This window comes from Suricata suricatta, chromosome 4 (assembly GCF_006229205.1).
Source record: "Suricata suricatta isolate VVHF042 chromosome 4, meerkat_22Aug2017_6uvM2_HiC, whole genome shotgun sequence".
NCBI classification, from domain to species: domain Eukaryota; kingdom Metazoa; phylum Chordata; class Mammalia; order Carnivora; family Herpestidae; genus Suricata; species Suricata suricatta.
The window spans coordinates 93,352,033-93,377,184 of NC_043703.1; the positions used below are offsets into that span (position 1 = coordinate 93,352,033).

At 44.5% G+C, this 25,152-nt stretch overlaps 1 protein-coding gene across 1 annotated transcript in view; it reads left to right on the forward strand.

The window, feature by feature from the left end:
- The window catches only part of CRIPT (CXXC repeat containing interactor of PDZ3 domain), a 29,764-nt gene extending 21,887 nt beyond the window's left edge, over positions 1–7,877 (forward strand). The window contains exons 5-6 of the mRNA XM_029937309.1: positions 4,409–4,428; positions 7,806–7,877. Coding sequence (XP_029793169.1) covers positions 4,409–4,428; positions 7,806–7,829 — 44 coding nt within the window. The 3' untranslated portion in view covers positions 7,830–7,877. The remainder of the gene's footprint in view (positions 1–4,408; positions 4,429–7,805) is intronic.
- The last annotated feature ends 17,275 nt before the right edge of the window (positions 7,878–25,152 follow it).

A 25,152-nucleotide genomic window follows, 5' to 3' on the forward strand; every position in this document is an offset into this window, starting at 1 on the left:
GAGCCTCAGGAAGGTTGCAAGACTTCAGAACAGAAGTGGGCATGTGGCAGGTCCCCAGTGAGAGACCCAGGGCAGGCTTGCAAAGATGTCAAGGCCCCGGGGAGAAATGGAAGCATGTCTCCTTGTGCCCCAGAGGATGCTGAAAAGACAGAGGGTGCTCGTGGACCTGTAGAGGTCATGCAACAGTATGGCTCAATAGATACTGGTGCAGAAGGACGGCATGGAGACCAGATTCCTGACTCCCTCCACTGCCCCCCACCTCACTGCATACCTTGGTACCTCATAAGCTCCTCCCAGAAACTAGACACAAGCCCAGGGAAAGAGGAGATTAAAATCTACCAGTTCACTCGGATTAAGTTTCTGATAATGCAAAGAAATGGCAGCTAGAAATAAAAATTAGCTTATATTTCTTATTATAAATTTGTAACCTAAGAAATGTACCCACCGCATATAACTTTATTCCCAGATAACATTTCTCAGAGAGGAGTAGTGCTCAACTAACCACTTACATGTCTTCCTAACAGGTTTTAAGGTTTTAGAAACCTAATGGTGAATATGTTATCCACATATGCTTTGAAAGTGGAGCCAGTAACTGTAGGAAAGGGTCTCTCCTAATGGTAAAGCATCCATATTCTGTGACCCAGGACTCAAGTCAAATAATCCGACTAATGTGAAGGCTGTATGTCAACATCAAAACAATTTTTTTCTTAAAGTTAAGCATGAAACCAACTCTATTTTTAGGGTCAGCTGATTGGGAAACTACATAAAAAAAAGGCTAAAATAGTTAATTTCTTTTTTATTAATTACAACATTTATGCGTATTTGAGATGGTAATCCATGTGGATGGGAACATTTTTCACTCAGTCTACAGACAAAACATGCACATGCGTGTGCAGATCCCCTGAGGTAATTCCTCAGCTCCCAGGGGTCTAAAGTCTGCAGGTTGGGACCTGCTGAACCAATAAATTTGAAATTGGTCTTATCTGGAAAACCCAGTATGTATGGTGGCAGTGTCTTGCAGAAATACCTCTTTTAGTATTCCAGTCTGTGGGCTCTGGCAGAAATAATAGTTTGCTGCAAAACAGATCACTCTTCGTTATTTGCAAAGTCTTCACACCCGCTGAATCACAGCTTGCTTTTCACTTCTCGTAACACCTTGCAACATCGCAAAATATTTGCCGGCGTTTGTGTAGGGGCGGCTGCAGAATTCGTAAACTGAAGGGGGGCCTGCCTTTCCTCCCACCCTGTCAGCACCTTCTGTTCCAGCAGACCGAAAGGCAGCTGGAGAACTCTGATTGCTTCTCCAGATTAGGACAGCTCTTGGCACCCTAGCCCGGAGCAAGAATGGAAGCAAAGCAAACATTAGGGAGTTTTGCAGGTGCCAGTACATAATATTGTCCCTTTACTGAACTGAATTTATGAAATGACTCCATGAAGGTGATTTGCTATGGTAACCAGGCTGCTCAACTTGTATTATATCTGTCAGCAAAGACCGCGTGGGCCATTTCTGTTCGGGAGTATACAATCTGAGTTTAATGAATAACTACCCATGCCCTGACTCCTACTTAACCAGGCTCATATAATGCTAAACCAGGAAGGAATCTTGGCAATGACCTGGTTCCACCTCCCAGATTTAGAGTTGGGGAAGTGGGACCTAAAGAAGTGACACTGCACAGCTAACATACATCAGACCAGAGCCCATGTTTTCTCACGTAGTTGTCTAGTGCTCTTTCCTTTATGCCAGGCTGCCTTTCTGAATGGACTCACCCAACTTCCACAAGTGAATATGAGAAATGGTACCAAATTAGACCCAGGGCATCATCCCTTCTTATTGAGATGGTGAATCAAGTATTGTCAATGTGCTCCATCAGTGTAGTGTCTCCATCAGAATTATCATGGATTCCACATTCTGACAACTGTCATTTACCCAGAAGGATAGGTGGAAGGACAGTGGGTTGGCAAGGATAGAGGGTGACCTGATGAGACTTGAGCCAGCATTATGGTTCCATCATATACCATACACAGCTAGCCATCTGCAAAGAATTAGAACGTACCAATATTACACTGAACATAAGTTAAACTTCCTTTAGTGATCGGATTCAAAAAATACCCTTGAGGATTTTTCAAGGCCTAGTTTCTTGAACAATTCTCATTGCACAAATACATGCAAAGGTGCTCTGGATAAGAACTTTCTTTCCAGTTAGTAAATCACCCGGCCACAGAAAATAGAGCTATTAAGAATCCCCATAGGTTCCCGTAGAAAAGAATGGCAGAAGTTTAAGAATTTTAGTACCTTTCTTTTAAAAGCAAATCAAGGTCCAAAATGAAAACTAAACAGTGAAATTAAAGAGTGCTTTAGTTAGAGTATTACTTCATTTTAAAGGAACATGTAAATACAAATACTTAGTCCCCCAAAGTCTTTAATGTGTGCAAATTATCAGGAGAGCTCATTGAAATGCAGATTCTAGTTCATGAGGTCTGAAGCCAGACTGGAGATTCTGCATTTGTTTTTGTTTTTTTTAATGTTTTTTTATTTATTTTTGAGAGACAGAGAGAGACAGCGCAAGCAGGAGAGGGTCAGAGAGAGGGAGACACAGCATCCAAAGCAGGCTACAGGCTCTGAGCTAGCTGTCAGTACAGAGCCCGATGCAGGGCTCAAACCCACGAACCGTGAGATCATGACCTGAGCCAAAGCTGATGCTTAACCGACTGAGCCACCCAGGTGCCCCAGATCCTGCATTTCTAACAAGCTCTCAAGTGGTATCAAACCTGCTGGTCCTCTGTGCACACCTTAGTAGAAACAGACCAGTTTACTTGCTGCCTATCTCCCGAAATGCATTCGGTCGTGAAGGTCAGCCCTGGCTTTCAGATCTGTGATCACCCCAGTCACAGGAATCCTGGCTCTGAACGCCCAGCATTCTTATTGTATATATCTCCACGAGGCCCTTGCGAATGGCAGTGTATTCCATCCTATATGTACATTATATCCCCAACCGGATGGCAAGCCCTGTGCGTGCAACACAGATGCTGAATGAAGAACTATTATTGATGGCTGAGTGATAAACTGAAGATTACTTCCTCCTTCCTCAGAATGCTACACCTAACCTATCAATGAGCTTAAGACTGAAATCAAATGTCTGGCCTAAGAAACATTGAGTTTCTGCCTGTCATGTAAGCTGACCTTTTAGAGACCAAAGCTATGTGGATAGTTCTGATTGGATATGTGATAAAAGAGCAAGCAGCTGTGAGGAGACAGGGGGATTAGACACGTATCCCAGTGGGAAGCCTGTTCTCTGGTTGCATTAGACCACTGGAGGGGAAGCAGTGGGATATACTGGAAAGAACACAGGCTTGGAGGCCAAACACACCCTGGCTCAGAGCCTTATTCTGTCACCCACGGGTTTTGTATCTTTAAAGAAGTTAGTTAAAATTCATGGGGAATTTCTTCATCAGTAAGATGGGATGCCCTGTCCTGTGGTTGCTGTCAGAACTGTAGAAAATGTATTGTAGGAGTCCCTGGGTGACTCAGTTGGTTAAGCGTCTGGCTTTGGCTCAGGTCATGATCTCACGGTTCGTGGGTTCGAGCCCCGCGTCGAGGTCTATGCTGACAACTAGCTCAGAGTCTGGAGCCTGTCTTAGGATTCTGTATCTCCCTCTCTCTCTGACCCTCCCCTGCTCGCACTGTCTTTCTTTCTCTCAAAAATAAATAAAAAATATTAAAAAAAGAAAGAAAATGTATTGTAAATTGCCTACCATGATGCTCAATAAAAGATAGATGTCATAATCTGTCATAATCGCTTCCAATTCAAATTGGAAATGGAGTCAGCCCCCCATGCTTGGCGTGGGATACGCTCCTGGATAGTTTACACGCAGGGTAATAGCGCCATCTGGTGGCATATTTCTGCCTAAGCCTCCTTACAGATTTCGGTCTCCCCCTCTAGTACCTTTGATGGTCATTTCATTCAACAAGCATCTATCGAACGTCCACTGTGTGCCAGGCACTGATTTGGCTGCTGAATATGCAACAATGAACAAGATAGATATGCTTCCCTCATTTAGGGAGTTTGTGGTCAGGAGGGGAAGACAAATTAAATTTTGAATTAGATGTGAGAAGCACTTATGAAGAAGTACAGGATCCTGTGAGTTTGTAACATGACTTCCCTAGGGAATTGCCATTGAAGGTAAAAAGAGAATCTGGCCAAGACACCACATCAGGCACGTATCAGTCACCCAGCAGCATCTCTCTGGTGCCTCAGCTCAGATTAAGGACAAGGATCCCACCAATCTGTGGGGAGCTCCTGTCGTGAGCTCTGACATCTTCCATCAGCCATTCAGCATCCCTCATCCCACTCCCTGCGGGTCACTGTACAGACATCGTCACTGATCTTCTTGTGTTATCTTTTTGCAGATGATATTCAAGGGGGTAAGGTAAGTTCCACATAGATATAAAATGACATGTCAGAGGCAGGGTCCACCCCCAGTCATTCTGCCTCCAAAGCCCACATCCTTTCTTCTATTCATGCTGTTTCCTTAATGCCAACTCCAGGTCTCTTTATTCTGCTGTTTGCTTGGGCCAAAAGGAAATCACTAGAAGAAGAAGTGTTTGGGGAGAATGAAAACGCGAAGGGAAAATGAAATGATATCTTCGTGGGTCATGTGTGAAGGGCAGAGAGGAAACGGCTGGCTTACGTTCTAGTGTTTTAGAAAAGTAAACCTGAGGGAACTCTTCTATTCAGTTAGCAAAATTCCCTAATAATGCTCCTTATGCTCTTTTGATTTAAAATGTGATGCAACTCTTGCTAAACTAAGATGACCTGAGGGATCATTTGTAGAGAAATTATTCTCTGGAGATCTATAGGAAGCTGCACAGGTTAAAAGCACCAAGAGCAAAACTTCACTGAGTCAGAGAGCGGCTGCAGGCTTGTGTAGTGTGTAGGGTGACCAACCATCCTGGTATGCCCAGGTCTGAGAGGTTTCCCATAACACAGGACTCTCAGCTTTAAAGCTAGGGCATTTCTGAAGGGCACCTGGGTGGCTCAGTCAGTTGAGCATCTGACTTTGGCTCAGGTCATGATCTAAGTTCGTGGGTTTGAGCCCCAGCTGTGCTGACAGCTCAGAGCCTGGAACCTGCTTCAGATTGTGTCTCCCTCTCTCTCAAAAATCAATAAACATTAAAAAAATTTTAAAGAAAAAAAACCTGGGGCATTTCTGGGCAAACGAAGACTGCTGGCCACCTGAGAAATGGGCCAGACTGCAGGGGTCTGATTATACCCATAGCAGCTCTGCCAGGGCAGCTATTGAAACTTGGGGTCTGGTGTAAGGCTGGTCATAGTCCAAGGCAGGAAAGGTGGGGCAAGGGGGCGGTGTAGATCTCTCAGCATGATACCTTTGTGCTGAGTCCTTGGATTACCTGGGAGCCCAGAACTCCTGCTGCAGGACCTGGGAACAGAAGTGGTTGTGGCCTCATGGAGAGGACAGATATGACAGCAGGGTCAGGCTGGTCTGTGCCTTCGTTTCCTCATCTGTAAAATGGAATGGATGACAGTATCTACCCCCAAGACCATATGTGATCTGTCAGATGTAAATGTGCGTAAAGTACCCAGAGCAGTGCCTGGCCTATGAGAGTATGTGACCTGTCACCCTGGAATGAGAAGCTCGTGTGCAGCCCTGAACTATAGAGCTCCGTTTCCCTTTCTTTGTAAAGTGGAAACCAAAAGTCCTACCAGACCTTTCAGAAGAAACACACCAGGATACAATCAACAAGAACGTGGACAGTGGTCAGGAACGTGTGCTCTGAAATCAAATCATCTGGGTTACATCCAGCTCTGCCATTTAGACGTTCGCTCATGATTTCATGAACACGTATGGGTCAGACATTGTTCTGGGCTCTTTAGTTATAGCAGCACAGTTAATTCTCATAGCAGTCTTAGCAGGTAGGAACTGATATGCATCCCATTTTACAGATGAGGAGACTGAGGTACAGAGAGATTATGATTTGTTCAACTCTCACAAGGAGTAAGAAGCTGGGGCTAGTTTACTGATATCTCCGTCCACCTTGTTGTCCCAGAAAAGTGGAGTAATAAATTATGGTGCCTACCTCATATGGTTGTTATGTAGATTCGATGTGATAATATATAAAGCAATTACCAAAGGATTTAGAACATTGTAAGCACTCAATCCTTAAACATAACATACTTTACTACTTAATTGGAGTGACAATACCTATTATTATATGCTGTGATTATCAAAGATAAAACTGGCAGTTTAAGAAAATGGCCAAGTGGTAAAGTGAAAGTCTGGGGTGGGGCAACATACATACAGTATCCTGAACTTAGAAACAGGGGGATGAGCCCAGCGATCCTATTTGCGTGATAGACCTCAAAGGCCTTTGGGGAGAAGCGGCAAAAAGGACTTTAAGGATTGATGATTGGTCCCCAAACACCACGCCTTACTTTCCCAATCTAAGAGGGACAACAAGCAAGTCTTCACCTCTGGGGAAAAGCCCTAGAAGCCCCAGATAGGAAAGCTGAGGTATCTGGAGAGGCCCAGGGGTGGGGCTCAGATGGTCAGGGAGGCCTATGAATGCAGCCTTTTCTTGCGTCCTGCTGTGAAAAGCCTGGGCAGGGACGTGGCTCCAGCCCATGTTCCGGATTTCACTCGAGGTCATCCACCTGCTTGCTCACCTGAAACCACCGTTGTCCTAGAATTCTCTCCCTGGCTTCATCCTTCTTGACTCTCACCTTTGGCTCACAGAATCCAGCCCTGTCCCTTTACCTGCTCTGTTTTTGATTTGCCCCCCTGATTCCAGGGACGACACATGCCCATCTGGCCCAAGCAAGAGGACCCTGAGGGCAAAGACGACTGGCCAGGAAGGGTTGAGGCAAGAAGAATATGTCTGATCAAAGATGTGGCGGTGCTATTCACAAATAGTTCTAGACTCCTGGCAAAGTCTTAGGAACTCACCCATGTTCTTCCTCAGAGGGGTTGTTAAACTTCATTTTGGAAACCTAGTAAGAGTTGTATGTGGTTACCAGTGAGAGAATGAGAACTCTTGTCCGGGGTGAGTTCCAAGGGCAGTAAACATCGAATGGACACGGGTGGTCCAGCCAAGCCCCATTCATTGCTCCTTCTCCCACCTCTTAAAAAGCTGTGCTCTCGTGCTCAGGGAATTCTTCCCCACTGTGCTGTGTTGCCCCCAGATGGCTCCTGTCTCTCCTAGCCCTTTCACTAAGACAACCGGATTGGACTGTACCTGGTTTGCATTTCCATCTCTCCCCGTGATGCTGCCCTTCTCAAATCATTGGCAACCAGGATTGGCAAATCCCGCCTCTCCCCTTTGTGTGAATGCTACCTACACCCTGCCCTGGGCCAGCATCTTGGGGCCCCTCATCAGTGCGGGAGGATTTGGGTGATGGCTGCACAACCTTGGTGCCTGGCATTTCGGCTCTGAATTCTGGGGTCTGGAGGTATGGGGAGGAAGCTGCAGCATGGAGCCAACCCATGGCAGAGAGGCACACTAGCCAGGGAGGATCCGTGGGAGGAGATGAGCATCTGGGAACCCTGCTGGGCAAAGGCGGTTGCATCCTCTCCCACAAACTCCTGTGGCCTGGGGAGACTTAGCTAAGTCACCCTGTGCCTCTGGGGTGCCACCAGGAAAGCTTCCAAGACTGGAACTGGGCTCCAACTGGGCTTGAGGGGTGGGCCACCCACACTGTGCATTCGTGTCTACGTTCAGTGGTCCCCAGGTCCAGTTTTGCTTAGAAGTAACACACTCTTTTCCATGAATGTTCTGTTTTGTTCTTCAGATCCGACAGGAGATAGCATGGTGATGAAACCTCTTCACTTCCCACTGCTGCTACAAAAAGACCAGATTAAAATTTTATGACACTTTTGTTTTTGTTTTTTATGTATGCTGTATGTGAAAATATCTATTACGCAAATCAAGTAGTCTGCTTCCCATTGCCAAGCATCTCTGGCACAGGAGCTGTAGGAAGCAGTGTAATGAATGTAAAACAGTTTTTAGAATCCCTAATTTGGTGGCTGGCATATGAAGCTGGCAAGCCCCTCCCTGCCAATGCCACCAAAGACTGCCTGGGCTGGGCATGTCCTTCCTTCGCCAGCAGGGCAGCAGAGGAGGGAGTATCTCTTCTTGGACTTCATCCCCAGCCAGCCCCCACCTTTCTGACGCTCCCATTCCTGCCCTGGGACATGGAAGAGTGTCCTGCTTGCTGCCCTGCTGGGATCTGTGGGTTCCTCAGTCGTCACTGGCCTCCTTGCTTAATCCAGCGCCCACACACGGCATTCTGGCCTAGCCAGGGAAGAGAGCATCTCGCTCTTGTGGTCACTGCCATCTCCCTGGCGCCTCTCCTCCTTTAGCAAATTTCTTTTTTTAACTGGGAAGAGTCTTTTCTGACCTTCCATTTGGAGGCCTTTTCTCTTCAATACATCCACTAATACTCCCCCCTCCCCTTCTCAGCCCCGGCTCTCAGGTCCTTCCCAGGATGCCATTCACAATGCTATTGACTTATCTAGGCTGCCTGGGACATTCCTTTTTACATTTCCTTACCATATGGATTTGCGCTGAGCCTGTCCATGAAATAAGGTTTGTTTAAAATTATATAAAGGGCAGAGAGGGAAAAAATGAATACTGAGGGAAAGGAAAGGGACCTAGCATTTGAGACCTTAGAGAGCTTTAGATTGATGCCAAATATATGTCAATTTATTCATCCTACCAGTGGTCTTGGAAAGTGTCATTTATCCCATTTTACAGAGGAGCACATGGAAGGTAACTAATTTGCACAAAGTACCAGAGCTAGAAACAGAGAAGCCAATTGCTAATTTGCTTTTATTTTGGGAATAAATCAATGAAATTTTTGAGTGATTCAGTCCTTAAAAAAAAAAAAGACTTTTACAAACAATTATAAGAGAATATTATAAAAAACTATATGTCAACAAATTGGACAACCTGGAAGAAACAGATAAATTCCTAGAAACATATAAACTACCAAAATGGGAAGAAATAGAAAATGTTTACAGACCAATAACCAGCAAAGAAATTGAGTCAGTAATCAAAAAACTCCTGACAAAAAAAAGTCCAGGATCAGGTGGCTTTACAGGCATATTCTACCAAATATATAAAGAAGAACGAATACTTATTCTTCTTAAAGTGTCCCAAATGGCAGAAAAGGAAGGAAAACTTCCAAATTCATTCTATGAGGCCAGCATTGCCCTGATACCAAAAACAGAAAAAGACACGACTAAAGAAAGAGAACTAGAGGCCAATATCCCTAATGAACATAGATGCAAAAATTCTCAACAGAATACTAGCAAATTGAATTCAACAATATATTAAAAAAATCATTCACCATGATCAAGTGGGATTTATTCCTGGTTTGCAAGAGTGGTTCAATATTTACAAATCAATGTGATACATCACATCAATAAGACAAGGGATGAAAACTATATGATCAGAAAAGGCATTTGACAAAGTACAACATCCATCCATGATAAAAACTCTCAACAAAGTAGGTTTAGAGGGAACATAACTCAACATAATAAAGGCCAGTTATGAAAAGCCCACAGCTAACATCATCCCTAATGGGGAAAAATTGAGAGCCTTTCTCCTAAGGTCAGGACCAAGACAGGGATGTCCATTTTCACCACTTTCATTCAACAGAGTGCTTTAAGTTCAAGCCACAGCAATCAGACAACAAAAAGAAATAAAAGGAATCCATATCAGTAAGAAAGAAGTAAAACTTTCATTATTTGTAGATGACATGATACTATATATAGAAAACCCTAAATACCCCACCAAAAAAACTGCTAGAACTGATAAATTCAGTAAAGTCTCAGGATACAAAATCAACGTACAGAAACCTGTTGCATTTCTATACACCAATCATGAAGCAGCAGAAAGAGAAATTAAGAAATAATCCCACTTACAGTTACACCAAAAATAACAAGATATCTTGGAAAGAACGTAATCAAAGAAGTGAAAGAACTCTGAAAACTATAAAACACTGATGAAAGAAATTGAAGGTGGCACAAAGAAATGGAAAGACATTTCATGCTTGTAAATTGGAAGAACAAATACTGTATATCCTACCCAAAGCAATCTAAACATTTAAAGCAATGCCTGTCAAAATATCAAAAGCATTTTTCACAGAGCTAGAACAAAGAATCCTAAAATTTGTATGGAACCACAAAAGACCCCAAATAGCCAAAGCAATCTTGAGAAAGAAAAGCAAAGCTGGAGGCATCACAATTCCAGACTTCAAGTTATAATACAAAGCTGTAGTAATCCAAACAGTATGGTATGGGCATAAAAATAGACACATAGATCAACAGAACAGAATAGAAAATCCACAATTATATGGTTGTTAAATCTTTGACAAAGCAGTAAAGAATATCCAGTGGGTAAAAGAAAGTGTCTTTAACAAATTGTGCTGGGAAAGCTGGACAGCTACGTGTAAAATAATAAAACTGGACCACTTTTTGACATCATACACAAAACTTAATTCAAAATGGATTAAAGACCTAATGTGATACCCAAAACCATAAAGGTCCTAGAAGAGAGCACAGGCAATAACTTCTTTAACATTGGTTTTAGCAACTTCTTTCTACATATGTCTCCTGAGGCAAGAGAAACAAAAGCAAAAATAAACTATTGGGACTACATCAAAATAAAAAGCTTCTGCACAGCAAAGGAAATAATCAGCAAAACTAAAAGGCAATCTACAGAATGGGAGAAGATATTTGCAAATGATATATCTGATAAAGGGTTAGTATCCAGAGTATGTAAGGAACTTCTGAAACTCAACACCCAAAAAACAAATAATACAATTGAAAAATAGGCAGAACATATGAACAGACATTTCTCCAAAGAAGACATCTGGATGGCCAACAGACACATGAAAAGATGCTCATCATTTCTTATCAGCAGGAAAATGCAGTCAGTACTATAATGAAATATCACCTCACACCTGTCAGAATGGCCAAACTCAACAACACAGAAACAACAGGTATTGGTGAGAATATGGAGAAAAAAAAAACCTTCGTGCACTGTTAGTGGGACTGCAAACTTGTGCAACCACTGTGGAAAACAGAAAGGAGGTTCCTCAAAATATTAAAAATAGGGGCTCCTGTGTGGTTTAGTCAGCTTAGTGTCCAACTTCAGCTCAGGGCATGATCTCACCATTAGTTGAGTTCCATCCCTGCATCAGGCTCTCTGCTGTCAGTGCAGAGCTTTGTATCCTCTGTCCCCCACCCCCCGCCCCCCTCTCTCTCTCTCTCAAAAGTAAATAAAGCATTTCTTAAAGCTTAAAGACAGGACTACTCTATGATCCCACAATCACACTATTGGGTATTTGCCCAAAGAATACAAGAACACTAATTGAAAGTGATACATGCATCCCCTATATAGCAGCATTATTTACAATAGCCAAGATATGGAAGCAGCTCAATCATCCATCAATTGATGGATGGAAAAAGAAGATGTGGTGTATATATATGCAATGGAATATTATTCATCCATAAAAAAAGGATGAAATCTTGCCATTTGAAACACATGGCTGAAATAGAGAGTATAATGCCTAGTAAAATTAGTCAGAGAAAGACATACCATATGATTTCACTCATATGTGGAATTTAAGAAAAAAAAAACAAAGGGGGGCAATGAGAGAGAGAGGGAGAGAGAGAAACAGACTCTTAATTATAGACAACAAACTAATGGTTACCAGAGGGGAGGGGAGTGGGAGGAGGGGCTAAATAGGTGATGGGGATGAAGGAGTGCACTTGTGATGAGCACCAGGTAATGTATGGAAGTGTTGAATTACTATATTGTACATCTGAAACTAAAATAACACTGCAAGTTAAGCAACTGGAATAAAATAAAAACTTAAAAAAAAAAAAAAGGCTTCATGAAATGTACCATTGAATGCGCTGTGTGACCTGGGACAAGTCTGCAAACCTCTCTGGGGCCATAGTTTGAACATCTATAAAATCAGGAGGCTGTTCTAGAGGGACCTGAGCTTCTGACCCAGGTTTCAATTATCCTTGTTCTCAAAGAAGGACTTCCTCCTGCCTAGCCCAAATCTCTCAAGGACGGAAATTGTACTACCAGAAAATCACTGATTAACACTCACGGAGCACTAATCAGGAGCACTTCAGGAATTCCCGTCCTTTTTCCTGCCAGGCAGCAGTTGCACAGCCACGCTCCGGCTCTCCTAAATCAGAATCCCCGAGTGGGCAGCAGGATGAGAAACACAGCACTAAAGGGTTTCTACCTCACCATCCCCTGACCTCCTGCCCCCGCCACTGTAGAGGTGTGCCTGGACCCTGCCATCTCTCGCTGTGCAGCTACGTGCTCCCCCACAGCTGGCTGCCGGCACCCCATGTTTTATCCCTGGGCAGGCCCAGCCAAGATAAACAGGCCAGACTGTGCATGGCCTCCCCCTGCACCCTGGGAGAGCACTGCCCATGTGGGGGAAACAAGATAATATTTATGAGAAACAATAAAATCTACAGCAGCATGCACACCTTGAAATTCTAGGAGCCATGAACTGGAAGAGCACTTCCTGACTCCCTCTGCAATTTGAACTTGCCTGGCCTAGGTGAAGGGAAGATCATGTGTGATGGCACGCGCGTGCGCGCGCACACACACACACACACGCACTGACTGTCTCCTTGACATTTGCTAAGCTCTCACATGAAGCATCAACAGCCATAGGAAACTGTATTTATGAACTCTAATTCCTCTGGAGTTTGCCAGTATTCCAGGGTCAAGTGCAGACCTTTAAAAAGCTGACCTCCGAGCGCAGACTGGACAGAGAAGGGTCCAGGGATGCCAGGGAAGCTGAGTTTAGGAGAGAAGCCAAAGCCTGCTCCTCTCCCCATCCATGTCCTCCTCTCCTGTTCAGCTTCCCAAACCCATCCCCCAACACTCGAGAGCCAACAGAGCATTAAATTCCAGAGTAAGAAACGGGGTAAAAAAGACAGACACTGGTCGAAGCTCTGTGTGTGTGTGTGGCTGTGCCCAGCACTTGATCTGAGGATGCCCAGGAGAGGCGGTGTTAAAATTTAAGTTTTCTTTGGCACCCTCCTGCATCTCACAGCTTACCTTCTTTGTTCCCATCCTCTGGCACCCTTCCAAGCAGCTCTGTGCAGTTCAACTGAATTTATAGGACACTCCTCTGCTCCACACTGTGCTGAGAAACACAAAGTCACTCTGGTACCAGGTCTGTTGCAAGCCCTGTGACCTTGGGCTTCTTGAGTGACTGTGTTCTTGCTCCACCTTGGAGAAACTAGAATGATGCAAGAAAGATGATGAAGAACTCATGCCCAAATGAAAAGCCTAGCCCCTAGCCTTCTCATCAAAAAAAACTGGCAAATAAACCCATATTTGTATGTTTCAAATTAAAATAAGATGTTTGAGGGGTGTCTGCGTGGCTCAGTCAGTTATGCATTCGACTCTATTGCGGCTCAGGTCATGATCTCAGTTCATGAGACTGAGCCCCACGCTGGGATTCTCTCTCTCTTCTCTCTCTCTCTCTGACCCGCCCCCCCCCCAAATAAACAAACTCTATTAAAATAAAATAAGATGTTTAAGGCTGGAGTATTTCAGGGTCTTACCTGCTCTAACCAATTTTTTCAAGTAACTGATCAATAATAGTCCCAACTGAATTTCATGGGAGCTTCTGTGATAGTATCCAATTCTTATTTTTATTAACACCTACCATGTGTAAAGGGCTAGGGAGACACTGTGCTAGGGCCAAAGAGAGGACGTCCTGGAGGGGCGTGGCTTCAGCCAGGGCACCCACCACCTGTGAGATCCATCCATACTGATGTGTGTAGCTATTGTTCATCTTCACTGCTGTATCATAGTGCCCTCGTGAATATAACATAACTTAACATGTTCATTTCGTGTTGGTGGATATTTGATTATTCTGAATTCTGTGGCCTGAAACATACTTGTACATGTCTCCAGGTACAGATAGAGACATAGATGTGAATATGTATATAGATATGGGGAGAGAGAGGGAAAGAGAGGGGGAGACAGGAGGAGAAGAGAGGCGGCGAGAGAGGGGGAAGATACCCTGACTGACTCTTGGATATATACCTGGGATATATATGTACCTGGGTGTACAATTGCTGGGTGTTCAGGTGTGCTTACCTTGACCCTTACCAGGAAATACCAAGTTGTTTTCCGATACCAGGACTAAGTTACACTCACCCTGATAAGGTGAGAGTTCTGGTTGGTCCACATTCTTCCCACCATTTGTTATTGTTGGACTTTTCAATGTTTGCCTATCTGGTGGATATGAATTAGGTATCTCATTGTACATTTGATTTGCATTTTGTAAATCAAAGGTTGAGCATCTTTTCACTTGTTTGTTGCCCATTTGTGTTGTCTTTCCTGTGAATGCCTGTTTATGTCTTTTGTCTCCTTTACTCTTGGGGCATTTCTCTTCTTGATCCATTTGTGTCCTTCATATATTCTAGACACCAACGCTTTGCCAGTTAACATACGTTGCAAACATTTTTTCCAGACTGTGGCTTGCCTTTTCGCTCTCTTTAAGGTGAATTCTAATGAACAGAAGTTTAACATTTTAATGTAGAAACATAAATAATTTCCTTTATGGTTTCTTCCTTCTGTGGCTTATTTGAGATATTCTTCCTTATCCTGAGTTCATAAACTTACTGTGTAGTTTCTTCTAAAAGATTTTTAAAAAATTTTTTTACATTTATTTATTTTTGAGAGACAGAGAGAGGCAGAGCAATAAGTGGGGGAGGGGCAGAGAGAGAGAGGGAGACACAGAATCAGAAGCAGGTTCCAGGCTCTGAGCTGTCAGCACAGAGCCTGATGCAGGGCTCGAAACCACAACTGTGAGGTCATGACCTGAGCTGACATCGGATGCTTAACCGACTGAGCCACCCAGGCGCCCCTAAAAGATTTTTTAAATTGTCCCCTTTATAGGGGTGCCTGGGTTGCTCAGTCGGTTAAGCATCTGACTCTTGGTTTCAGCTCAGGTCAGGATTTCACAGTTTGTGGGATTGAGCCCCACATCAGGCTCAGTGCTGTTAGCTTGGGATTCTCTCCCTCTCTGTTCCTCCCCTTTCATGTGTGGGTGTGCTCTCTCTTAAAATAAATAAATAAACTTAAAAAAAAATTGTGCCTTTTACCTTTCAAATTTCATTCTCTCAGAAATTCATCTGTGTTTGCAGTAAAGGTCCATTTTCTTCTTCTTCTGTATTAATGGAAACCAATTTTTCAGTAGCATTTATGAAATAGGCCCCCATCACCCTTGCCTGTCTGCTGGATCTTCTCTGTCATATTTATGTGTGCATGTGGGCCCATTTCTAGGCTCTTCCATTCTACTGGTCTACTTTTATATCCTTGCACCAATAACAAAGTTCTAACTTCTATAGCTTAATAATATCTTGATATCAGGTAGGGTATCTTTTCTTTCTTAGAAATATCTCACCTATTCCTTGCTCTTATCTATTCCCTATAAAAATTTTTAAATGGTTTGTCATGTTCCAGAAAGAACCCTAGTAAGCAGTGTTGTGGGTAAACAGAAGGAGCAGGAAGGAGCATCTACATTCAGAGCAATGAGGGCCACTTGGGGTTGAGCAGGGTCCAAACCACGCAAGGTGGTGCCAGTGACCAGACAATATCTGAAGGGCAGGGGCCAAGGTCTCCGGGGGCCAGAGCAAGAGCACCTGGTCTGGAGAGCTCAGCCAATGTCAAAATATGATGAGGCTGTCCCTGCTTGTTTTTATCAGTCCTGTGGTCCCAGGATGTCATAAAGGTACTAAACCTCTCTCATAAGCCTCCTTTGGGAGGGTTTATTAAGGAACTGGAATTACTTACTATGAAAAAGAAAAACTGGAAGTGACTTAGCTGTTGAGTACTGTTCTAGACTAAGGAGATCAGGGAAAACGGAAAAAGAGGCCAGAATTGGGGATGCAGATTCACAGGAATGAATTATTATCACAAAGAAATAAACCTAACTGAAACCATGGCTCCACTTGTTTTCTCCCAAAGAGACCGTAGATGGTTCCAGTACAAATCTGTTTACATTACTGGGTTAGTTGGCTGGCTGGTTGGTTGGTTTTTTAAGTAACACTTACTGAGTATTTACTGTGGGTCTGGCTCTCTTCTAGGCATTTACCAGGTATTAGTTGATTTAAATCTCCCCTCCCCCATGACCCAAATCAACTCAGAGTAAGTAGCCAACTGATGATTGATCAGTTGGCACATTCCCAGGAGGAACAGAACACTGAGGGAAGTTGAAGAGTTCCATTTGTGTACAGACTTTTGACAACCACTCCGCAAACTGGTCTTTTGAACATTTCCTGGTGGATCTTGGTTATTGGACCTACTGGGGGAAATGCAAAGCCAGGAGTCAGGTTATGCAGCTTAAAAACAAAAAGGAACAGGATTATGGTGACCCCATTTTCTCTGTGGAGGCCAATGGAAGGACAGGGATGAGCAGGAAACAGGTATTCTAGAACAGAATGCCTGGAGTAGCCATTACACCCTCGACAGAGGTTGTGTGAACAAGACTTGGCCCCTTGCTTCAGCTCAGAAAGTCCATGATATCAGATGCCAAGTATTGGCATCAAGGGTTTTCCAACAAGAAGGCAGTGCCTCAAATCCTTTGTGGAGCAAGACAGGTTATAAATAGATCTATAATTTTTTTTAACTAGAAGGCAACAGGCTTAGCACAGCTATTCTTCCCTTTTGGTTCTCTTCCCTGCACCACTTTGCCTATTAAATCCTTGCTACCAGGCAGATCCACCTGCCTTCTAGCCAATCCGCTGCAGCAGCCTCAGGAGAGCCAGGATGGAAACTGGTTTCTATTTTGACGTCAGGTTGTGACCTTCCTTGTGGAAAAGAGTAAATCTTCCTATCGTATCTCTGGCTAATTGGGCAGGAGGGAGAGGAGAAAAGAATTTATTGTCCAATTTGCCACCTGCTGTCTAGAACTGTAATATATCCATTTTAGAGGCAGACTCTGATTTTAGTGACAGGCTAATGAGAAAGAGGATGTGGGCTGGGTTTCTGGTACATATAGTGAAGACCTGCTCATAGAGCTGTTAAGTACAGATCAGAAGACTGGTATTTTACAGTTATATGTGGCTTGTGGTGCGTTCACGTGCATGGTGTGTGTGTGTGTGTGTGTGTGTGTGTGTGTGTGTGTGTGTGTGTGAGAGAGAGAGAGAGAGAGAGAGAGAGAGAGAGAGAGAGACTGACTTCATCTCTCCTAAAAGATCCAGAAGCATATGAGCATGCAGGGGCTTAGAAATTATTTAGCCTAGCGTATCTTGAACTTCTAGAATCACCTGAAGGCTTCCTAAAGCGCACAGATTATTAGGTCCCACTCCCAGATTTTCTGACCTAATAGTTCTGGGGTGGAGCCTGAGAATTTGCATTTTTTATAAACTGCCAGGTGGCCCTCATGCTGTCAGTCCGAGGACTGTGCTCTGAGGACTGCTTATTTCTCCTGATGTCACATGTGAGGACACTGAAGCCCCACAGTTAATGAAAGGACATGTCCAAGGGCCCACAACTGGTTATTGGCTAGAACCAGACTAGAACAGACTCCTCCTGACTCCTGATCTGGTGCTTTCCCTACCTCTGCAGGCTGGCACATGGCCAGAGTTCCAGGGGGGTGCTATTCTAATAATAAACTCGTTATCCTTTATGGCTGAAGATTACCGGTCTCCACATTGTTTCCTCTTTCTTGCCTTCCCCAGCCCGACATCACTAGCCCTGCTGGCTCAGTACATAAATAGCCCAGCCCAGCCCACTCAACGCTACCATCCGGTGGGACTTAGAATTCAGTCCTGTTCCCACAGCCAGGTGCCCCCTCCTGCAGAGCTAGTGCCAATTTTACTCTCCTGGTATCTTTGCTGGTAGATATGCTGCAGATCTGAGGCCTTTGTGGCAACCACTAGTCATGCCTATTGGCCCTGAGTTACAGCTCTTCCCATATTCTCCATGGTCACAGAGCTTCGACTATTAAACCCCTTTAACCTGCCTAGCACCTAAGTGCCTTCTGAGGCTAGAACTTCACTTGAATTGACCGTCCAATGGTGGTGGGTATGCTTCTGTTGATCTTATTCCTGGACTAGAGTGTTGGTCTATACCCAAAGCTGGTGGCTGTGCTCTGCAGCCCAGAGGCAAATCTCCTACATGGTATCTGTGCATCCCGAGATGTTCTGAGCACTGACTGCCTCTTGAATTCCCTGAGGCTTTGCTCTCTCTGCTAGGTTGGAAACTCCAGGCCTGACTTGGTAGGATTTTCATGGCCTTGGGATGCTTGTCTACCTATCACTGGCACTCCCAGGGCCAGCTTCTACACTGGATTGACTCCTCAGCCCATCTCACCCTAGCCACATTTCTTCATCTGCCCTAGGAGACCCAGCACAAAGGTGTCCTAAAGAGGCCAAGTGCTTAAGTAGTTTTCCCTCAGCATGGGGAAAGGATACAGTGACCCATCCACAATGGTACTTTGAGGTCTCTTTTCATTTGGAAGTGATGCTCCAAAGGCATTGTCTGCAGGGAGATTAAGAGTTGGCTACATTATTCTGCATAAAGACTTGGTAGATACTGGAGGAGAGGGAGCAAATTCGAGAGAAGATGCTGGAAAAGGCTAATGTAGTTTCAGTGACACAGCAGGAAGCTGAACCTAGGGGGAAAAGACCAGTTAGAGACTTCCTATGTGGAGTGGCCAGAGGACTTCTGCTACTCAACTGTAATTTATCTCTTGTGGGACAATAAGACTTGCTCCTTGCTCCACATTTTCATACCCCTGCACAGCCTTTGTGGGGGTGACATGGGGAGACAGTGGGACAATATCCAGAAGTGTGGCCTGCTCCACTCACTTCCGCTGAGATTCATGAGTAGCTGGCAGCATTCCATCTTGATACTAGGTTGTAATCTGCTGGCTCCAGGTGGCCAACACCAGAGGAGTGAGCAGCGGCTAAAAGTGGGGCTGGATGAAGCAGGGAGAAGCACTAGACAGAGAAACAATTGCCAGGTGGACGACTCAGGCAGGAACATGAAACATACCCGGCTGCCAAATGTACTGGAGGCTTCTAGAGCAACTCTTAGGTGTGATGCTGGGTTATTCTGGGATTCACTGTTGTTATATACTCTAACCTTTTGAGAGAACTAGCCTGATATGAGACATACTAGATTCTGTTAAATTTGGATCCAATTAACCTGGAATCTGGGCTCCTGTGGTCGGGGATTTGGGGGGAAATTATCCTTTTCTTGTCTATGAAGGAACAAATCAGAAGTAGAGAAAAAGTGGTAGGAAGAAGGTTTAGTCTTTGTGAAGAAACAATTTATTCTTGGATCCTAACAAAATGTTTATTTGTTATTCTAACAAAAAATAATTTGCAATAACTGCATTGATAGCTTGCAGGGTTTTATGGTTTCAGAGACAAAAATTTTTAACCTTCAATCCTTTTTCCACAATTTGGCTTAAGGATAGTTCCAAACCTCATTCTAACCACTCCTTCCCCCTTAGAGTTTATCCCTTTATTTCTCTCAAGTAGACCTTACATGGTGGAGAGAAGCTACGGAAAGTCAGGTTGTCCTTTTTAAAGGCTCACCAAAGCATCCTGGAATGGACAAGGTTTCCTTCTCATCTCCAAATAAGCATCAGTCACCAGGGCTGGAGTGGATGGTCAGGATATGGCAGTGGGACTAGAAGGGGAGGAAAGAGAAAGGCTCTTGCTGAAACCATTCCCTTTCTTTTATTTGTTCCTGGTCCAAGAGCTGCAGCAAGGTGTCTCTCGGAACACACCTTGGTCCTTTTCCTGAGTAAGTCAAACTTGGAAGTGGCTGGCAGGCCTAATTGTGCCTCTGTGGGATCCAAATTCTGCAAGGAGACAGAGAGGTCTGGAGGCCTCTGACTGGAGAGCCTGATGGATTAAATCCAAGCCTCGAGCAGTCCCAAAAATCTGTCAGGGTGCCTGGGCAGTGTGGAGCCGATCTGGAAGACGCATTCCAGATGGTTTGCCTTCCTTCCTTGGGTTTGGGGCCAGTTGGAGCTCCCGGGCGGTCTCCCAAGGTAGACCCCCAGGGAGCTCAGGGCAACTGTCCAGCTGGGAGGGACCAGGCTCAGGATCACTGTGGCAGACTCGCAATTAGAGGGAAGGGCCCCTCCTTTGTGTGGAGCATCTGGATATCATTTTTCAGGCCATTAAAAACACTAACTCTACTCTGCTAAAGGCAGCCAATTCATGAAATGAAAGAAAGAAGGAAGGAAGAAAAGAAAGAAAGAAAGAAAGAAAGAAAGAAAGAAAGAAAGAAAGAAAGAAAGAAAGAAATGAAAAAAGAAAGAAGAAAGAACTCAGAGGACAATTCCAGACCAAGCAGTTGCCCCAAAATGGATCCGAAAATCTGGGGCTATGTGATACGGTGAAGCTCAGAGAACGGGTTCCAAAACTCTCTAGTAGGCATCCAACCACCCCCACTCCCACCTCCCGACTTTCACCAGCTCATGAGCACTGATGTCACCAACTGCAAAGACTCAAGGGCAATGCCAGGGCTTTGTAGTATATTTTACTTTTTGGTTTTGTTTTTCCTTTTTAGTTTGGTGTCTTTTTTTTTTTTCTTGAGAGCGAGCAAGCAAGATAGAGAGCATGCATGAGCAGGGGAGGAGCAGAAAAACAGAGAGAGAGAATCTCAAGCAAGCTCTATGCCCAGTAAGGAGCCCAACTTGGGACTCGACCTCATGTTGTGAGATCATGATCTGAGCCAAAATCCAGAGTCAGACATTTAACTGACTGAGCCACCCAGGCACCCCAATTTTGTTTATTTTAGCCTATGCAAAACGTATAGGGAGATGTAGATTTTCTTGTGTGTGCAAGGCTTTCAGACGAAGTTACAGAAACTAAGCATGAGACAAAGAGAAGGGAAGGAAAAGGGAGAGCACATGAGGATGGAGAGAAGGAATAGGCTCTACAAACCACCTGAGAATTCCCAGAAATTCCCAGACTCCATGATCTGTGAATTGGTTGTGGCCATGATTGCATGTTTTACTATGGCGAGGAGGTCTATTCGCCCATGGTCCTGTTGTGGCCACGTGGTTGAACAGCAAACTAAGGTCAAGGGCCAACAGAAACGCCCTGGGGAGGAGACAAGAGGTAAAGTGCATGCTTCTGCCCTGTGTGTGTACATGAGAAGCAGGCTCTGCTCTAGGGAAATTCTGGCTAATGAGGTAGCAGTTCCCAGTGCTGGGGAGCCTGTGGCTTAGTAGACAAGAATTATCACAGAGCAGCATGCCATAAACAGTTCCAAAGGAAAAGAGTCCCTAATATTTTTTAACATTTATTTATTTTTGAAAGAGAGAGAGAGAGAGAGAGAGAGAGAGAGAGAGAGAGAGACTGCGAGCATGAGCAGGTGAGGGGCAGAGAAAGAGGGAGACACTGAATCAGAAGCAGGCTCCAGGCTCTGAGCTGTCAGCACAGAGCCTGACATGGGGCTCGAACTCACGAACTGTGAGATCATGACCTGAGCTGAAGTCAGCCGCTTAACCAACTGAGCCACCCAGGTACCCCAAGGAGTCCCTAAATATTGATGGGACACAGTGAAGGAGTGAGCAGAAGAGGTTGGGGTTATTCAGAAGGAGAAGAGTTGCTCAGAGAGAATACTCAAATAAAAAAATCTAAAGAGAAAGGAAAGAAAACCCTTTCCGGTGCAATGGTCACACACAGAGGAATCCCAGGCACAGATTCTCAACCATTCCAAAATCCATTCCACTGTGTTTGGAACTATGCTCTAGTGAAACTATTTTGGACATACTTCCAGAAGGTAGGTATCAGAGAATGAAAATCTTACACATCTCATGAATCCCCCAAAGTCTCCTTGTTTGAGGAGTAGACACATCTTCAGTATATCTTTGTCCCAAATTTGTGAACTACCTATGATAGCAAAAATAGGTTTTCTAAAATTTTCAGCCTAGATTATGGTGGGAGAGAATAACGCCATTCAGCATAAATGTCTACTATAAATATAACTCATTATACAAAAATAAGCCATGAATAATCAAAACCATCAGCTTATATGCAGACTTGTGGTGATGTACCCACACATATGTTCCTACCGGCTTACCCTTGCCAGGTCCTCAGGTGAGAGTATGGTTACTCCTATGACTCAGAGACCTCATTTGACCGTGGTCCTCCTGATGGCTCGGCACGCAAATACACAACCTTGAGGCTCAGACCCTCGCCTGTCCTGACAGGGCTTTTCTGGGCCACCAAGCAACACCTCGCTGTATGCCAAGGTGTAATTAGTTAAGGTTGATCTCGCGCAAGGCAACTCTTCTGTGAAATGCCAGTCCTGTTAATAGCTCACCATTGGGCTCTGTGCTTGTCTTCTTGGAGTTGAACCTCAGGTCTAAACTTTAACTTCGTTTATGGTGCTGGGACTTTGACAGACTCTCAAATGCCATAAACAACACTTTTCTGAAACTCTTCCACCTCGTGATAGTGGAGACGTGTCATATGCACTGGCTAATCCTTCTGAAACAATATTGATATGAGTGACAGGCACAGAAAGAAACGGCAGGCATTTTTATCTCCAGATTTACATGGAGGTGTTTTGATATCACTACCCAGATCAGGAGACTTGCATGGTAGAGAAGTTTCCCAGACGGTATGTTTCTTGCTCACTCGAATTTCAAAGAGAAAGTTTCTCTAAGTGTCCAGAGAAGTATTGCTCTAATCCTCTACATAGAGTGATGTTAATTGTTCTCATCTTGTCCATACCTGGCAATGGGCCACATTGCTCTTCTGCGTGTTTCTTTCCCACTATGTTTGGACCTCTCCTCTTGACACCCCAGCTTCTCCATGGCATGGCTCTAGTCGAATGAGAGAGCCCAGGATTCTCCCCTTCAGAGACACCTGATACTGGCCCCAAATCAGCTTGCCTAGGGAACAGAAGCAATAGGTGCAGTGCCTTCTGCCCAGCCCCTAACTCTTGGCCACCCAGTCCTCACTTCCTTTCCTGGAACCGCCCATGAGTGCTACTTGAGATGGCAGCTCCAGTGTTTGCTTAGAAAGAAGATGCCTGTGGAAATACTGCATGATGAAAACTGGAGCCCCTGAGGCTCTGCTTCAGAGGGGTTTGGTCTAGATTTTCTAGGATAACTCACCGCACTAGTGGAAATGAGCTCATCTCGTCACTAACCTGACAGATGGCAATGACTTTGGCCAGGAATGCCAAGAAAAACTCCCTCAGAAGATTGCTACTCCTTTGTGGCTTTGGTGGCAGTGCCACATGGATGGGTCTGCCTGCCAGTAACCTTCTCATATCCACAAAGGGTAAACATCAAAAGAAGCCACACTCCCTGGGATCTGCAGAGGGGATGTCTCCATGGGCGTCTGACCTGATTTGAGTCAGTGAAGAATCTGTCAGACCAAATCTCATTTGAGAAATGTGTGGCTGTTCTTAGACTCTGAACCTAAGAGCTGAGGAAAGTTGGCTGAAAACAGCAAGACTCATCCAAGAAACTGTGATGGAGGCACACCCATCCTGCCCTGGTGGCTGGCCACCAAAGTAGATTGGCTCCAGGTGAGTCACTGGCAAAGAGCACTTCTTCCTGTTCTGCATCAGGAACCTGTGCACAGGTCATGAGCTGCTGGAGCAAGGGCATGGTGTAGAACTGGAAGGACACCAGGAGGCTTTTTGCAATCTGATGAGATTCCTGGGCTCAAAGAATTCTTCCATTCAGTCTCCTACTTCCAGGAGGCTTGCTTCCCTGACTTCACTCCAGGTGCCATGATGGACCTCTCGTTTGATATGGAGAAACTATTTCCATCCACACTGCCTCCATCCACACCTCCCTCCAGGAGACTTTGTTATATTGCTAGCTGACCAGAATGATCACAGGCTGAGCTCTCCCCTCCCCCCGCTCACACAGCTTCTTTCATTTGTAAATGAGAAATGAGATTATCCTGAAAAGTACTCTAGGAAGAAAGTACACGCATTTGTTGTTACCAGGAGTATCTAAATTTACTTTAATCCGTAGGACTCACCTTAGGGGGAAAAGCAGCTTTACTCTTCCAAGAGTTTTCTTTCTGATTGTTCATTTCACCCTTGTAACCCTCAGGGCCATGTAGTCCAATCACTTCCATTCGACAGCTGAGGACAACAATCCTTTGAAGGAGTCCAGAGAATTGGTGACAAAGCCGATGTCTGGTCTCCTGTTTTTCATTCTGGGGTTTCTTCCTACCAATCTTCCTTGATTTATTTATTCAGTGCAGCAACTAAAATGAAAAAGTTCCTGCCACGTGCCATGGAAGAAACAGGTTTCTAGTCTTCTCTTCCACAGCTCGCCCACACAAACCATCTGTCCAGCCACACCAAAACAGCATCACGTTTTCTGCTTCTGCACCTTGGCTCCTGCCATGTCACTTGAACTGCCTTCCCACAATTCTCTGTGTAATGAAACTGAAGCATCCTTTAAACCCAAGCTCAACCGTCCTCTCTTCTCTATTGTCCTCCTGGTTGTTGCAGCAGGAAATAATTTCTCTTGCTGGGATGCAGTTAATTTAAAAAATGCAACTTTGATGCTATCATATGCTGCTCTGGATTATAATTTTTTGCAAGTGAATTTTATCTCCTGAAGTCAACTGTGGCCCCAGAAGAAGCTCTGATCCCCACAGTTTCTTGCATATAATAGCAAGCAGCTCAGTATGTACTGAATGAGTAAGTGAGACATGGGGAGGTTAAGTGGCTTCTCTAAGGTTTCACAGTATTGGGACTTGACTTCAAAACTCAGAATCTGATCCTCATGTTCTGTCTACCAAGTCATGCTGAAAGCAACATGGTTTTCACTGTGATGAGCTTCTCCGTAGGTCAAAAATGGTTGAAAGTGGGCTATTTCATACAGCTCGATCTAAAACAATGCATATTAAGCTGTTCAGAAAGAATAGAATAATTTAAATGGTTGGGCTTGAAAAATGCAACTTCCAATGATGTTTCTAGTGTGAAATGACTAGCCCTCTCCCAAAGATGCCTCCTTCTTTCATAAACTTGGACTGATTATCAAGGTGAGTCAATGTGATAATAAAGTATGGTGGTCTCTAAGGGGCCTCTGTGGAGCACACGAAGTGGAGGATGAGAGAGTG